The 17,336-nt window shown below is 41.3% G+C and overlaps 1 protein-coding gene across 3 annotated transcripts; it reads left to right on the top strand.

Annotated features, from left to right (window-relative positions):
- The first annotated feature begins 517 nt into the window (after window positions 1-517).
- LOC119746334 (transient receptor potential cation channel subfamily M member 2-like) lies at window positions 518-17,282 on the top strand. Of its 3 annotated transcripts, XM_038223223.1 has the most exons (26): window positions 518-619; window positions 3,221-3,364; window positions 3,951-4,042; window positions 4,416-4,602; window positions 5,121-5,301; window positions 5,436-5,602; window positions 5,994-6,171; window positions 6,659-6,860; window positions 7,102-7,292; window positions 7,397-7,497; window positions 7,753-7,887; window positions 8,279-8,329; window positions 8,708-9,012; window positions 9,219-9,444; window positions 9,982-10,077; window positions 10,222-10,370; window positions 10,852-10,999; window positions 11,221-11,349; window positions 11,673-11,921; window positions 12,320-12,494; window positions 13,020-13,167; window positions 13,686-13,879; window positions 14,330-14,462; window positions 14,820-14,904; window positions 15,026-15,134; window positions 15,498-17,282. In XM_038223223.1, exons 1-26 carry the CDS (start codon window positions 599-601, stop codon window positions 15,566-15,568), a joined length of 3,867 nt encoding a protein of 1,288 aa, XP_038079151.1. In that variant the 5' UTR covers window positions 518-598; the 3' UTR covers window positions 15,569-17,282. The 3 variants fall into 3 exon arrangements, 2 of the variants coding, with proteins under 2 accessions (XP_038079151.1, XP_038079150.1); XM_038223222.1 differs by lacking the exon at window positions 518-619 and having other exon boundaries at window positions 2,820-3,364; XR_005273730.1 differs by lacking the exons at window positions 518-619; window positions 14,330-14,462; window positions 14,820-14,904; window positions 15,026-15,134; window positions 15,498-17,282 and having other exon boundaries at window positions 2,816-3,364; window positions 12,381-12,494; window positions 13,686-13,819.
- The last annotated feature ends 54 nt before the right edge of the window (window positions 17,283-17,336 follow it).

The raw sequence follows: 17,336 nt of genomic DNA on the forward strand, positions 1-17,336 counted from the left end.
TTTAAATTAAATATGAGAGTCGTCTGTGCTTGCCTCTGTTCTCACTTGAGTATTCCAAGAATCTCTCCAAGAAAAATAGTGATATATAGGGTACCATGTAACATCATCAATGAACACTTGGCCAATTAGACTGATTGAACCAATGCACTTCAAGATCTTAATAGCACATAACAAAGAACGAAATATCAGATTTTGACTTGAATTTTAGATTATGAAAACATTCTTGGCCAGCAGCACCAGTTAGGGATATGGTTCATTCCTCCCCCTCCAAAAAAAAAAAAAAACCACCTTTGCGCTTTCCCCCTCCCCCTGTTACCATATCACTTTTATCAGTATATTAATTTTACCCCCCCCCCCCCCCAAAAAAAAATTAGCTGCCTCCATAAACTGAGACCCCCCCCCCCCATTCTTCAGTATCGACGCGTATAGCTTACTTGGCCCCGCCTATCTCTAATTCTCTAACATGAGAGCGCCACCTATTGAGTATTGGTATATAAACATTAAGGTATGTCAACAAAATGGCAGCAATCAGGAGGACAACGTGCAGGGAAAGTGCTTCAAACTGCGATCGCTTTTAGCCAAACCGGACCGAGATGGGATGTCCGGAGGTGTTTTTCAGGTAAATACATATTTGAACTTTCCTTTGGATTATTTAAACACGTGATCAGAAATTATGTTTTTATTTTTTGTGCCATTTTTCAGGACATTCATTTTTTCGACATACTGGCCATGCTTACTCCTAGAACTATGAGGCTCCGCGTGAGCGGAGCCTCATAGATGTAGAAGCCCGCAAAATTGTCTGCAGCACAAAACACTAATAAAGTACAAAAACGTCCATCAAAATTGCAGACATTTTACACAGAACCGCTGCACAGTTTGCCCCTATACTCCGTACTTTACCTCTTGACATACTCACGTATCTGGGGCACAACTAACATAGGTGGATTCTGTCGGTTTTTAGGCCAAAATGATGAAAAATATGCCCTTTCCGCACTGAGCCAACCGAACACTTGAAACGTGCACGCATATGATCGAGCGATGATTTTCGGTTCGCTCGGAGCGCGCCGCGGGGGGTACGGTACATGCACTTGTACGCATGCACATACTATCATTTCGCCTGTACCGTACCCCCTGCGGCGCGCTCCGAGCGAACCGAAAATCATCGCTCGATCATATGCGTGCACGTTTCAAGTGTTCGGTTGGCTCAGTGCGGAAAGGGCATATTTTTCATCATTTTGGCCTAAAAACCGACAGAATCCACCTATGTTAGTTGTGCCCCAGATACGTGAGTATGTCAAGAGGTAAAGTACGGAGTATAGGGGCAAACTGTGCAGCGGTTCTGTGTGAAATGTCTGCAATTTTGATGGACGTTTTTGTACTTTATTAGTGTTTTGTGCTGCAGACAATTTTGCGGGCTTCTACATCTATGAGGCTCCGCTCACGCGGAGCCTCATAGTTCTAGGAGTAGGCCATGCTGGCACTGCAGTCTGCACTCAGTAGCACTGCAACACATGTGCCACTCGATTGACTCCAATGCAAACATGTTGGATATTATTCATAGCTGTGATTGGTCCAAGCTGTACTGGGCGGAGCATTAATAGGTTGGTCGGAAAAAATTCCGTACTCGGACGTCACTTTTTTCAATTAATTTTCTAGCCCCAAAAGTTACATCTTTTATGGTTGTTCCTCCACTTTCCCTCCTCTACTCTCACCCTCTCCTTTCCTTTATTTCTATTTATTAATCAGTCAGTTACTTCATCGGGATTCGAACCTCTGACGCTTGCTTGATACACGAGACTCTTAACCGCTAGGCCGCGCACGATCGCTGTTTCAATAATCAATCTTTGGACGTATTTGAAGTATCCATCGAAATAAACTAAATATTCATGAGAAAATAAATATTCATAATGACGTATTGCACTATCATTGGCAGGCTCATGCGACGTCATGGTTGTTGATGTCACGTGTATAACGTACCGCTGTCTTTCAGCCACTACAATCAGTTTTGACCGGCTGCTTCAAGTTAGTTCTGCACGACGTATGCATCCAAAATGTGCTCTAAAAACACATTTTGAGTAAATTTTTTTCACCTTTACACAGCTTCCTGGATTTCTCTTGGTTCAAATGACAAGGTGAGGTGACAATTAATATGTTTGGCAGCAGATAAATTGACGTCCGAGTACGGAACTTTTCCCGATTGGTCTATTACTCACAGGGCACAAAGAGAGAATTATTATGCCCTGTCCGCATAATGGGGGGGGGGGGACCATTTTGTACATTTTATGACTGATTTTATGACCAGCAAGATGTTCTGCTGGAAATTCATTAGAATAAACACAGTTATGCACCATGCCCATTAACAGTGTGTTGTCGGTGCATGTTTCAGTTCAGTGCAGTTTATTGCCACAGTACCAAAATATCAATGACAATGACAATCTTAATCTGAGAATAGTAGAAAATAAAAAGTTCATAATAATAAAACATAATATATGCAAATTATATGCATGACGTCAATAGGTCTGGATCCGACCTCTTTAATTCAAAATCACAACGGTTATGTTTGCATGCGACCAGCCAAATAGCATAGGCCTGGCCACTCATTTACAATTTTGGAGGTAATGCGTTTCGATTTTTGCTGAAAGTATCTCTGGCAAGTATCACTAAAGAGAGAAATATTGCTGTTCAAAATTTACAACCTAAGCAGTTGAAATGCTTGAAAATGGCTTTCATGGAGACACTGGTGATTTTGTGTACTTTTTATAGGAAGATAAGCATCAGTTTCTTGATAATCATGTGTTGAAAGACCGCGTCCATGCACAATTGAACAGCGATATAAAAATGAACAATCATGCTGGGCGTGCAGAGGTGATCCAATCAAGGGCTTTAATAATGGGAGCTAGTTTCCGGTCCCCTCATATTAAGGGGGGGGGGGGAAACAGTCTTAAAATCCCTAGTTGCTCTGACTGGATGTGGAAGTGGGACTTGGATGAATCATCAATTTCCTGCTAACAGGCCATACTATGTCTGAAGTTACTAGGACTACTACTTGCAAACGTACAGTGCATGTTATGTACGTGTGTACTGGGGTTCAAGCACCCTGATGTTGTTGGATACACTGATAGGTTTTGGAAAGTAGCTTTCTACAAGATTATGCACAAATTATTTCACCACTTGGACTCCTAAAATGGCTGACATTGATGAGAATGTGTTCTTTCGCCAGGCTGACGTTTCAGTTTCCAAAAAGAAACTGGCAAAGTCCGTACTCAAGAGGTCTTCAAAATATCGCTTGTCGACTCGTCATCATCGCCGGGGAGGTTTGAAGAAACATTTGAAGGCACCGACATATGAAGAATGCCAGGCAAAGGTAATAGATGTGCCAGTTGTGCAAGTAGACAGCATCTGAGTGGCAATTCAAATAAAGCAGGATTTGTACAATCATCCATCTGAAGGCAATATAGACCTACCTACTGCAGACTGTCATTAATGCATCTGGTTGGAAAATAACACGTTTTTTTTTAAGCTTCCCTCAATTTTTCAGAATAGGAAGTGTATTGGATTGGATGGTTCCACACCCTCGGGGGGGGGGGGGGGGGGGGGGGGGGGGGGTGCAGAAATAAACCAATAACTAAATGTCAGTTGATTTTGTTCATTCAATATCTCAAAGTGAACAACTTATATTGCTAGGAAAATAGCACTTGAAGAAAAACAGCATTTTTTTTCGAGCTGAAACTCGGAAGTAACACAGGAAACGCATTTTTAAGAGAACTAATGACAGTGATTGAATGGCTTCTAACTACCACTCCCAGCAGAACACAATAATTTACAATAGGAAGACTGGCGACATAGGGATAGTTCATTGGTATATCTAGAGGTCCTAGGCTCGTATCCAACCTCAGTTAGTTTTCTTTTGATCAACCAGCTTAGTTTGATTTTTGTGATTTTGTTTTCAGCACAACCCATCATGGATCCGAAACCACATCTGCATGAGGGAATGTATCCAGTTCACTCCGGCTCCTGTCGATCCGGAAAGGCCGGACCCACAGTGAGTTGTAGTCAGTTATGGCCACCAGCATCGCTAGTTGGGGGGGGGGGGTGCCCCCTCCCCCTCCATTAACCATTGTTGTCGGTAAAATCCTTCTGTCAGTAAAATTGTGTGTCCATCCTCAAATGTGCCAGGATGACGATTGCTACCTATTGTCCGATTGAGATGAAATTAGATTTTTTTTTTACAAGTTAAGCTTCAAAATGGCATGACCCAAAACGTATATTTAAAAAAAAACTTCAGAATTAAGAGGTTTTATATTTTGATACAGTATTTGCTGTGCAGAGGAGAAAAATTTGCTGAATTTTGTAAATAAGTGTGACATGGCTTCTTTATCGTCCATAAAACAAGAAATTTCTTTCTTAAATTTCAGTCCAGATGATCCCAAATGCCAGTGTGGTAATCGCAAGTCAGACCACGATGACCGCTTCTGCCAAAACCCTGACACTAAGGCAAAGTGGAAGGTGGAGACCCACACCCACACCTGTACCACCAACGCCTTCGGGGAGATTGAGTTCATTGGAGCTGCTGGGGCTGGGCTGGGGCTCAAGCCCAGAAAGGCAAGCTAAGCCATATAGAAAATATTTGCTTATAGCAAAAAAACCCAGGTTATTTACACGTTACAAAGTTCAGAAAGAAATGTGAATTTTCCAATCTTATTTTTAGGTGCACAGTGAACCCTTTAAAAATTACCCCTAAAATAAGTTAATAATTTTCTGACAAACAAGTTGGTGGATATGCGAGTTAGGATAATATTGGTTTGTCAGAATTTGTCAGAATTTATCAAATCTGTAATGTTCACTTGGGAATTTATGAGATTTGTTCTAGTGCAGCACCTTAGGGAACACTCGGCTGATTTTGTGCCAAATTTCCGGATGCCACCGTTTTAAATTTTGGACTAACTTTCACAAGGGTTCAACAGCAAGCATTATTAAGGTAGTGGTACCAGTATTAAACTTAATGAACTTGAAGCTTGTCAACAAAGAGGTTTGGCAACACTGTGTGAGAAAAGTTGGGGGAAACGTCAAAGTACGCCACTATAATTCCACTATATAAGTGTCTTCCTTTCCATATACAGTATGTGCGAGTGGACCACAACATCCACCCAAATCACCTGATGCAACTACTGAACACTCAGTGGAATCTAGGCACTCCTAAGCTCCTCATCTCAGTCACGGGAGGGGCCAGAAACTTCCACATGAATACAGAACTCGAGAATGTCTTCCGAAAAGGCTTGATCAAGGCTGCTCTAAGCACTGGTGGGTTTAATATTAGGACATGGCACATTGACACTCACGAAATATCCCTTTCCATCAGCGGTCTTTATCATTTTCACCATTGAGGGCGTTCTACTGGAATCAGTCCGTCAATCGTTGTATTTTTTCTATGACAGGTACCTGGATCATCACCGGCGGTACTGACGTTGGCGTCATGAAGTACGTCGGTGATGCCATCAAGGATTATGCCCTAGTTAGTGGCATCACGGGACGGTCCGTGGTTGCCATTGGCGTTGCCTCGTGGGGTGTTATAGAACAAAGAGAGAAGCTTATAGCTGAAGAGGTGAGATGGGTTGGTCAGCGTTTTGATCTCTTTATGAGATCAAAGACTGGTGTTGCAGTTCAGACATCTGTGATGATCACAAATCTAGTCACAATTAGGGGATGTAGGGTAACAAAGGAGAGCCTTTGTTAAAGGTAAAATACAACATTTGTAAACATATTTGTTATAAAATGCTAACCCTCAGATCCATCCATTCCTGAAAATGACAGCAAGTGTTGTATATTACCTTTAGAGTTCATTGCATAGCTTGTGAGTTGACTTGGAACTTGTTGACATATGATTGACTAGTGATTGACTTTTATGATCCTTGACATGAACCTAGCTATAAAGACCTAGAAATATTTAAAACTGTAAATGCTTAAAAAGTGTTGATTTTTTTGTGTTCCAACAGGGTTGTTTTCCGGCCTACTACCGAGTAGACGCCGAGGACCAAAAAGGGGTGCTCCTAGACCCAAACCACACCCACTTCATCCTGGCAGATGATGGGACCGTGGGAGAGTTTGGAGTGAACATCAAATTCAGGGCCAGGATGGAGAGAGAAATCTCGGAGCAGGTGTACAGAAACACAAGTGAGTCCAGCCAGACCTTGCTCGGTGGAGCCAAGCTCTGCCAATTTGTCTGCAAAATACTTTTCTTTAAAAATTATTGGACCTGGCTGTAACTCGGCAATCGAGTAATACTGCAAAAAGAATCCCTAAATCAGAAGATTCCAACTGTTGTTTTGAATAAGTTTTGTGTTTCAAGCTAAAGTTTAGCTTTTTCTCAGCTTTTTCTAAGCTAACGTGTGTGTAACCATCCCATATCTCTCATCTGCCAAGCACAAACAGTTTGGGTCAAAGGAATATGGAGAACATTTGTACCACCTACCATGAGTGTGGTGTGAAGCAGCATCTAAAATTGGTTTTCAGATAAATTTATGTCCATGCACAGATCCCATAACAATAGACCATTTATAAAAACAGTTACATGAACAGATTTTGCCTGGACAATAACAAGTAGTCTTGGTGAAGAAAAACTTCTTCACCAAATAAACTGTGCTTTTTGTTATTATTTTAGATGTGTCTCTGCCAGTGGTGTGCCTGATGGTAGAGGGAGGCCCCAACACCCTAGCCACCGTCTATGAAGCCATCATGAACGGCACGCCGGCTGTCATCATCGCTGGATCGGGAAGAGCTGCAGACATTCTGGCGTTTGCCTTCCAGAGGGCGCCAGAGATAGAAAGGACTGTTAAGGACAGTGCAGGAAATTACAGGAAAGAGTGAGACATATATCCTTAGGCTATACATTCAAATTACACGGCTACGGCTAACCGTAGCACACATGATAATGGGGAAAGGATTCAGCCACATCCATAGCCAAGTTATTCAGACGTAGCCATATTCTTGGGGAATTCCATGATTCTAGATTGTCAATTCTCAGTAGAGAGGGCCTTTAGTTTTCTTTTAATTGGAGCATTCGGAAGTGAAATGCCCTTCCATTATACTAATCCTTTCCTTCAGGAAAGAGACCATGATCAGTGATTCGTTGATGGTGCGGCTGGCCGACATGTTTCGTGAGGAGTTTGGTGAGAAGGAGTTGGACATTCAACTGAATCGCATCAAGGAGATGCTGATGAGAAGGCATCTTGTGACTGTCTATGAGCTGGGAACCGGGGACATCGATGGTGCCATCCTACATGCTCTCCTCACAGGTACATCTGAAAAAAAACCTCATTTTTATGCCCACAATTATTAGTCATTACTGGGATGTAATGAAGCATTAAATAATCTGTTTATTGTTGTATTTAATCAACAGGCAACAGAGGCAGCATTCAAGATCGCTTGCAGCTAGCTCAGATATGGAACAGAGTGGACGTGGCCAAGCGAGAAATCTTCACTGAGGACTGGGAATGGAAGGTAAGCTATTGACTGGTTACTGTGTAAGTGCCATGCAATGTTTATGCTTGCCACTTGTTCTCAGCAGATTTTCTTTTGAACCGCATAAATTTGCTAGGTAACATTTTCTGCTAAGACTTTCCAACATTTTGGATAACTGTCACTAATAACTATGCAAGTGCACTCCCTACCATAACTCTAGCTATTATATCATCCCGAGTGAATCCCCTGTCAGAACCATGACATTTTTGTTCATTCCTCAATTTTTATGAACAGAAAGGCGAGTTAGACGACGCCCTTCACTATGCCCTGGTCAACAATCAGACAGACTTTGTCAAACTCTTCATGGAGAACGGAGTCAGCTTGAAAGATTACCTGACGGTCAGAGAACTCACCCACCTCTATAATGAGGTAATGCATCGACAGAGACATTGTGGTGGACTTCGGAATCCAAAAAATAAATTGTACGAAAGGGATTTTGTTGGGTATAGAACTGTTGGTTATAGCAGCATTCTAGTCAAGTTAGGCAAGTTTCTTGGCAAATCCTTAAATTTTTGTCTCGCCTGGACTTTTTGTCCAGGAACTGAGGAAAGAGACTATGCAATCACTATGTCTGAATGTATGTATGTTGTATGTATGTATGCATGTGGTATTTTGCTTAAAGTTTCAACAAATTGGTCTCATTTCAAAAGTTGAAGTCCAATTGGAAACAAACTTGGATCATAGATGCAACATGGCAACCTTCATATGATAATGATGTCGAACATATTTACAATATATTTATATTTACAATATAACACAGGTTGAGAAGAACACTTTACTGTATGAACAGCTCGACAAACACAGGGGCAAGGTGAGCTATTTTATTGCCATAGTTGTGTCTTTTAAATCTAAAGTGTTCTGATTATTGGTTGGAACATTTAGAAAATTGAATATAGTGTGACAGCCTCAATTTAACTGTAAGAAGGTTGTGCACAGAAATCGTACCATTTCGGTCTTGGGTTCACTCTCTGTCACCATCCAAAAATTGTATCGCTCCTCTTAAGTTCAGTTTTGGTAATCCTCTGGATTACTCCTCCAGGAAGTTCAATCTGATTGATGTTGGCAAAATGATCCAGGAGCTCATTATGGGCACAATGGAATTACACTCATGAGGTCTTGGTTCACATGCACTGTCAAAATTTCCATTTCTTCTGACACAAAGTTCATTTTTTATGATCCATTTGATCAGTCTTCGAGGAAGTTCACCTTGATTGACGTCGGTGGAGTGATCCAGGAACTGACCACAGACACCAATGTGCCCTTGTATCTCCATCACAAGGACAAGTTCATGCTGCCGGAGAGCGATTTTTGCAGTCCAGCGAGGGAGCTCTTCCTGTATGCAATTTTGCAGAATCGGGTCGAGATGGCGCGCATGTTCTGGGAAGAAGGCAAGGAGGCCATACCTAGCGCCCTGACTGCAAGCAAGATATTGACATCATTAGCAGCCAAGGAATCCCATCCTGACCATAGTGTTGCCATGAAGTCGCACGCTGCGTAAGTTGAAGTATAAGTGTCCCTCAGTATTTGCCTGCACAAGGGGAAAGAAAGTTCATCATTGTTTCAATTTTTTATGCTGTAAATTTTGATGTGTAGTATTTAGTGCTTAAAAATGATTCATATGATGGACTTAACTACAAACTGAATACATACAAAGAAACAGCCGTCTGTTTATTATGAGTCTCTGCCCCATGTACGCACAGGAGTTATGAAGAATTGGCCTTGGGTGTTCTGAACGAATGTTACAACGATGACAAAGACTTGACTGCCCTCCTGCTAGTCATGGAGCAAGAGAATTGGGGCAAGACCACTAGCCTGAGTCTAGCCAAACAGGGCGACAATAAGAACTTCATCGCTCACACAGGAGTCCAGAATCTACTGACGGAGATCTGGAGTGGCAAGCTGTCATACAAGAACAATTATTGGCTGGTGAGTAGACACGAAAATACAAAATCTGAATTTTTTCCTGTAATATCTAAAAGATTTGATACCTGTGCCTAGATCCCATTGGCTGGATCAAAATGAGTCCTGAGGATTTTTTTCCAATATGCAATAGAAAGAGCACGCTCTAGATTTCATTTTGTACAAATCACTGAGTTTGACTTCTAAATAAATGCTGATAATATGTGGGCAAAAATGTTGACTGTTCTTTTAGATTTCACTTTGTGTGAGACTTGTAGATTGGGCTTGTTGCTCAAAAGTAGTGTCTGGCAACTTGTCACTCGACTTGTTCGGTTGGGTCACATTTTGCTACTTCATGTAAATACCTTTCTTTGCTGTGTGAAAGTATTTGAAGTTCCATGAGACTCATCAGGAAGGTCGATTCCACTCTAAAAGTTTTGGATTGACAGCTTAAATTGCCAGTAAGTGATTGTAGTTACACATGCCCACAGACCACTACTGACTCTTGATAACAGGCTCCTGTCCAGGCTACGGTGAATAAACGTTTGTTTTTGTTGCTATCAGCTGTGGGCGTGTACCTTCCTACCTCCCCTGATTCCTTGCATCGTCAACTTCAGGGAGGATGTCATCTTGAAGTCGAGGAAGAGTGTCGACAAACAGGTCAGTCGAGACGCCAGACGAAGTAGGGACTGTCTGATGACACATAGGAAAGTGCACATGTAAACAAAGCATGACGTCATTAGGTCTCGGGCCTATTGAGTATAACTGTAACACTTGTTCCGTTGAATTGTGATCCTTTTGCAGTCAAAAACTCATGAGATAGCTGGTAGACAGAACAGGGGACAGAATGGTGGACAGAACGGGGGACAGAACGACACCTACAAGGATGTCTTGGAGTTATCTGCGCTACAAAATGCTGAGGAAAATGGAGCCCCGTATGCCAACAACGTAGAGTAGGTTGATGACGTATTCATCCAGAAATTAATAAATGGAGGCTCTCTTAGTGATTTCTTGAACTTGCTACTCACTTGCTGACATTGCACTTTGAATGAAGAAATTTACCGTACACTATATTTTACAAAAATCTGTATCCTTCCTGAGTGATTTTGGAGCAGTGTCTTTCACAAGTCCATCACAAGTCCTTCAGTCTCAAGTCAAGTCACTAGCTATTCAAATGAACTGTAACACAAGCATTCCTTTGTCATTGTTCATCCTGTTACTTGAGGTTGGACTTGGGGAAAGGGCTCGTTAAAGGACTCGTGATGGATTATAATTCGGAACAGTAATGTTGACAGTTAAAAGAACTGTCAACAAAGGGCCATGTTGCTCAGTAGGTAGAGCATCCAGGTTTGTCAGTCCATAGGTCACAGGTTTGCATCCCGCTTCAGTCAATATTCTCCCCTTATCTTGTGGAGATGGATTTTATCATTCCAGTGGCGTTGATAAAGCAGAGAATGAAGACCCAGATAAGTATCAGGAGACAGCGGACATTGACATCACCAACAGCGGCAAGAAACTGGCCTGGTGGCAACGTTTCTCTCTCTTCTACTGCGCACCTATCATCATCTTTAGACACAACGTGGTAAGTGCGCTTAAAACATTTGCATTTTCCCCGATCAACACAGCCAGGATATTGCCTATTACACATATGCACAAAAACTTAAAAAGAAATAATATCTAAATTGGATTGTTGCAAGAAATATGGCATTCACATCTTGTCTTAAAAGTTACAAAAATTCTTTTGAACTTCTCAGCCCTTGTTCATCATCTTAACACATTGATGTTTTGGGTTGTCTTTGACAGTTGTCTTACTTGGTGTTCTTGCTGTTGTTCAGCTACATCATCTTGGCTAATTTCACGCCTACCATCTCCATCTTTGAGATGGTCCTCATCGGCTGGGTGGGCTCACTCTACCTGGAGGAGTTACGACAGGTAGGAGGATACCAACAGACTAGATTAATGAAATACCAGAGCCAATTTTATCATACTTTTGACAGTGAGGGAAGATTGTATACCCTGGTTTGCTGCCTACTGTACTGTCAACTTTGGCTATCCAGCTTTAAATCAGATCGAACTGCTCATCATTTTGTTTGCAGAACAGTTTTTATGAGAACGCTTTCGACAACAGACAAAAGTCTCTTGGGAAGCGAAGACCAATGAATCTGTGGCTAAAGGTCAGAAAAGCCCATAAGCAAACCCGAAATCAGTGGATTTTTTAACTTAATTTCTTTCTTTGTTTTTGTTTTTTTGAGCAGATTGTACAAGGTGAGTCCAACAGTTGGCACAGGAATTTCTGGTTCTGGATCTCAGATTACTGGAACATGGTAGACATTGCCACCTTGGTCCTCTTTGCTGTCGGGGTAGGTCTGCGATTCTTTGATGATCACCTTGACCACGCTCGCATCATCCTAGCGTTGGACTTGGCCATCTTCTACATCCGCATCCTGCAGATGTTCGCCATCAGTAAGAATCTGGGACCCAAGTTGATCATGATTGGTAAAATGGTAAGCAAAGCTGTAACCCTCACAAATCTTTCCAAATCCACCAATGGAGAATTTACGTGGACAATTAACACGTGCTCCTCTCAAATGCCACACTACATGTTCCAGCGACAGACACACGTGCTCACATGGGCCTTATGCACGAGTTGGCCATATTGAATTGAAAGTGAGGTAAAAGCTTCATTGTTGGAACTTGCGAATAGAAATGAAAGCAAATAAATCAGCATGGGACACACTATTGCCAGACATCGTGGTCATTGTAATGCATGAGCCAAAGTCGTATAGTTGACAACTAATGACAAAGTCGTATAGTTGAGATGCAGGTGGTAATTGAATGGCTCAGTATATTTGCCTAAATCCAATTCATCAATTTAAAATCTTTTAAAAAAAATTCTGAATAGCTGGTTGACCTGGCCTTCTTCGTTGCCATCCTGTGCGTGTTTCTCATCGCCTACGGTGTAGCCTCCCAGGCGATACTCTACCCAAACAGCACAAGCTTCCAAGAGGTCATTACCGGGGTCTTCTTCAAGGCTTACTTCCAGATGGACGGAGAGTTGTTCCTGGAAGACATCGAAGGTAAACAATTTCTGTTGAAAAGAGCTATGTCAACCTTGGCCTGGTTCGGGCCATGTCCATATCACTACGGCTACAGCTGTATATAACACTCACACTCGCTGGAAGCCATTGGCTAGCCACTGCAGTCACTTCCCATAGACTCCTGTGTTATTGCCAGTTGTAGCCGAGTGATTCCGACACGGCTTTGGGTATTTTATCAGTGGAATGTAGGTACATGTATCTGTTTATTTGTTGCTCCCGTCTGTTTTAGTGTTGGGAGGGTTTTCTCCAGGACGGGTCTGGACAGCACAGGTTTTGGTTTTTAAATAGCCTATTTTTCTATTTTTGGATGAATGGCCTGCCCTGTCAACAAAAGCATTGACGGACCACCAACATAGGGTGGAATAGCTCAGTTGGTGGACCCATTCTGATGTTGAAAGGTCAAATCCTGCTGTTGTCATTTTGATTGTTCAACCTCCTTGTACACCTAGGCAGTTTGCTAGACTTTATATATTTTTTCCCCTTCATTTGTTTGCTTATTCGAAGGCAATAACGGCTGTTCTGATAACATCACCTTAATCGCTGCTGGGGCCCCACGATGCCCGCAGGATTCCACAATCGGTGTCATCCTACTGGCCATATATATGATGCTGAGTAATGTACTACTCCTGAACCTACTCATTGCTATGTTCAGGTAAGACAAGCAGCAATGAGGGACTTCATATTTTAACACCTGTTGACTGTTTTGATGTGGGCAACGGCAGTTTTAATAAACCACTTATCATCCGGTACTTTAGTTGGCCCCCTAGCAGTAGTAAAATCTTTTGAAGAGTTGATCGTAATAAATGTAAACACCGGATGTCATTGATGTGTATTCCAGCATTTGTGGGCATAGTTAATATGCAAGTCGGTATGGGCTTCGTGCACAAGTACCCCATCCATCCACTACGTATTTCGAATGTATCCAAGGTTATTGGAGGCTAGGATGGTCTCCGAGGTCTCAGAGACCATCGCAAGTTGAATTCGAATATTCAAATGTATTCATGCGCCAATGACGCCTGATGCTCATCATGTGAAGACGCTGTGGCTTATAGCTTTTGCACATTCAGGAAGTGGTGCATACTTCGCACACGAACCTATTCAGTACATGCACGCTGTGTGTCCCGTCCACAGAGGTGTTAATGGGTTTGGACTCAATGTTCTTCATTGCAGCTACACCTTCTCAGCAGTGCAAGAGAACACCGACGTCTTCTGGCGTTTCCAGCGTTACGACCTGATCAAGGAGTACTTCAATCGTCCAGCCCTTGTGCCGCCGTTTATCATCATCGCTCATATCTCCTTCCTGGTCCGCTTCCTGATCAAAAAGTTCTGTGGACGCTGCCTGAGATTCCACACAGGGAAACTGAGTAAGTGATGGCCTTTAGGACATAATTCTTATTGTATGGTAATCCTTCAGTATATGAAAAATCTACCATTAGGGAGATGTTGCCAGAGACTTGTGCACAAATAATAATCCAACTTTTGTGATACCACGGTATTTTTACTAATTGAACCTCGAGCAATCGATCTAGCCTATTTGCGACGGTAAAATTTTGCCTTTAAATAGGAGCTGAGGCTTTAATGAGACATTCATAAATACCTAAGACAGTTTACCCATTCCTATTGGTCGAGAGCCCGTCATGTGGCCGGTCTTAAACGGATGATAAAGACATGGCTAGCTGGTCTTTTCCAGTGTTACATGAAATTTTTAGCACCCAGACTCCAAGCGGTCTTAAACAGAGTGATTAAAACCTCTCAAGCACAAATTTATTCCCTTATTGAAATGCAGATTTTATTAATTTTTTTATCCCCCACAGAGCAACGTCTCTCGAAGTCGAGAGCCAAGCAGTTAGTTTTGTGGGAAGCCATGCACAGTAATCAGTACATTGCTAAGGAGAAGATCCGTCTGCAGAGTGACATCAGTGAACAGGTCCGAACCACTGGGGAGAGGTGAGCTAATGGTTCTGAAACCTTGGCCATCTTGGTATTGACCCCATTGCACCACATGTTAAACTCTTGATGGATCATGATGTAATGGGTGCCTGACTATGGAAAAATGTTTGCATAAATTTGAAGATTAACCTTGGTTTCAGTGGTACTTATTAATATCTGCATCAAGCTTTTCCTTGGTAATGTTTCTCCCAAAATACTCTTTTTTGTGATTCCTGCTACCACTTCAAAATATTCTTTTGAACTGAATGGGACACAGTAGTACAAATTATCACAATTTCTCTGGTAACAGTTTGTCGAAATCCCTTTTTCCATGTAAACAACAATCACTTAATGACACTTCTTCCATTCTTCCAGGGTTGAGGACATCCTTGGTAAAATGGAGGAACTGTTTGCTGGAGAAAAGGCCCTGGAGGATAGACTCAACAGACAGGAAGATGAGGTATGATCTTGATGTTGTAGGATACACTTTCTTCAATGTTCAGCATGGGAATACTATATCTTCCATTAAGCTAGATTGAATTTGTGTCCTAAGGCTTACCCTTGTGACCTTTTGACCTCAGATGAAGAGGACCAATCAGGCATTAGACTGGATCGTTGCATTCCTGAAGGACAATCAGCTGGGATCCAAGGAGGGGCCGTCCTCCCTGAAAGAAGTCAAGCCAAGAGAAGGTAGGACCAGGATCTTCTTACTCCTCATCATCAACCCCAGAGATTCGTCAATGCTACTTAGTAAAATTTCTTATGATGGATTAAACTCCAAAATTCTGAAATCTGTGCAAGAACTCAAAGCACATCCTTTGCTCTCTAACATTCAAGGGTCGTCAAGCTGCTACTCAAGTAATAGTGACTACATTCCTCTATTTTGCAAAATTTGTTGAAACCTCCTGCTGGATTTTGAGGGCTCTGAGAGAGAGAAATAAACCCCAAATAACAAGGGCTGAAATCAGACCTCCTTCTTCAAGGCATCTTTCATTAATATTTTCACCATTTGATTTTAAAATGTATTTTTAATATCTTTGTATTCATTTTCAGAGAGTGACTTTTATGAGTTTGGCGAGGAACGTGAAGTCCCTACTACTCTGGAGGAGTGTACGCACTTGTAGGAAATGACTGTGTTCACTAATTGAGAAAACAGAAAGAAAATAGTTCAGAATTAAGACTAGTTAAATCACACAGCCCAAAATTTTGAGACACATCTGATAATGCCGGGCTTGTTTTTGCAGAGCATTTGTTGTCGTGTTTCACTAGTTTGTCATTTGCACAATCACCACTATAAGCAGTGGAGAGCCGTGGCCTCGTGGTCTGGAGCATTGAATTCGTGGTCTGCAGGTAATTCTGCAGGTTGTGGGTTCGAGTCCAGCCTGCGGCTATGGTGCTCGTACCCTTGGGCAAGGCACTTCTCCCCACCCAGGAGTAAATGGGTACCTGTGAGGGCCGAGGTGGTAATTGTGATTGATTTCTGCTTTGTGCTGAAATGGCAGCATCGAGCTGTATACTCCCCAGGGAGCTGAGATTGTCTTTGGAATGTTTCATTGGCCCAATGAGCAGGGTAATAATGATGTAGCGCCTTGAGCACCAATAATGGTGGCTGTGTGTGCTTGTAAATACACATTATTATGATTATTATAAGTGTAATTAATCATGTTTTTTCCTTTTTGTAACCATTTATTATTCCATTATACTTCATAATTCCTTATCTTGCAAATTAACTTTCTATTCAGTGAATCAAAGTTCAATCTTACTTAATTCCAGTGTGTGCAATTTGTTTCATTATGTTTTGTCAGTTTGGCTGGACCATTAGTTTGCCTATTTTTGTTTTATATATTTGGACTGTATTGTTGTGTATATTTTAAATGCTTTCATATTTAAATATTTGTGCAATTTGGCCTGAAGGCCACAAGTTGAATGAAAAACCAATATAAATAAATAAATACGAAGCATTCCTTCATTCTATTTCCAAAATATAGTGTTTTGATTGGTCTTTGCTGCCAATTTATAGTTTTCTTGGAGATTTTGGTCTGGATTAAAATTGCCAGTAACAAGTCCAGTCATTTCTTCCAAATTATGTAACAATGCTTTATTGATGGATTTAGAGTCAAAAAGAGTTGCATCATCTGCGTATATAGAGATGCGAAGAGTTGCCTTGTCTGGTAACTGTACCCCATCAACCTTGTCTAAGCCCACATTTCAGTGTGAAAACTTCAGACATAATTTATAGCTGTTATTAATAACTGTCTCCAAAATTAAACTTTTTGAGTTTTTTTTAGCAAGAAGCTTATTCTAAGGTGTCAAAAGGCTTTTCGTAGTCTGAGAAAAGAAATTGCTTTATTGGTATTCATTTCTTGACTAAAATTAGTAATATCATCGATTAACCTAATACCTTTTTCGATAGATCTGCATTTGATGTAGCTAGACTGGTCATTCTTGATGTCTCCTATTACACCCGACAGTCAATTTGCCAAAGCTTTAGCAGCTATTTGCAATGTTTAGGAAGCTGATGGGTCTCCAGTTTTTTTTCAGGACGGTTAGCTCACCTTTTTTTATACAGAATTGATATTTTTAAAGGTTACAAAAGCACACCAAAGTCTTCCGAAATAGCCTGAAACACTGCTTTCTGAAAAGAAAGTAACTTTTAAAGAATATTTTTAAAAATATATTTTTTATATTATTAGGCATGAAGGCATTGCTTATACCCATACATGTATATATTAATATTTCTATCAAACGTTATATACAAATTATATACTATATAATTATAATTGTAATTATTGAAATGCTTAATAATGCCAATGAAAACAATAGAGTAAGCTAACAACATCAATTGTAGATTATATCTGTTCTTTTTCCCGAGTTATAGCGGTACTGAGCTCT

The sequence above is a fragment of the Patiria miniata genome, unplaced genomic scaffold (assembly GCF_015706575.1).
Source record: "Patiria miniata isolate m_02_andy unplaced genomic scaffold, ASM1570657v1 HiC_scaffold_7, whole genome shotgun sequence".
Classification (NCBI taxonomy): domain Eukaryota; kingdom Metazoa; phylum Echinodermata; class Asteroidea; order Valvatida; family Asterinidae; genus Patiria; species Patiria miniata.

Bases quoted from the DNA above. Each gene is read 5' to 3' on its own strand.
- LOC119746334 (XM_038223222.1), top strand. From the start codon at position 3,185: ATGGCTGACATTGATGAGAATGTGTTCTTTCGCCAGGCTGACGTTTCA. The intron at 9,013-9,218 runs GTAAGTTGAAGT...ATGTACGCACAG, and splicing joins GCCATGAAGTCGCACGCTGC to GAGTTATGAAGAATTGGCCT. The intron at 9,445-9,981 runs GTGAGTAGACAC...TGTTGCTATCAG, and splicing joins ACAAGAACAATTATTGGCTG to CTGTGGGCGTGTACCTTCCT.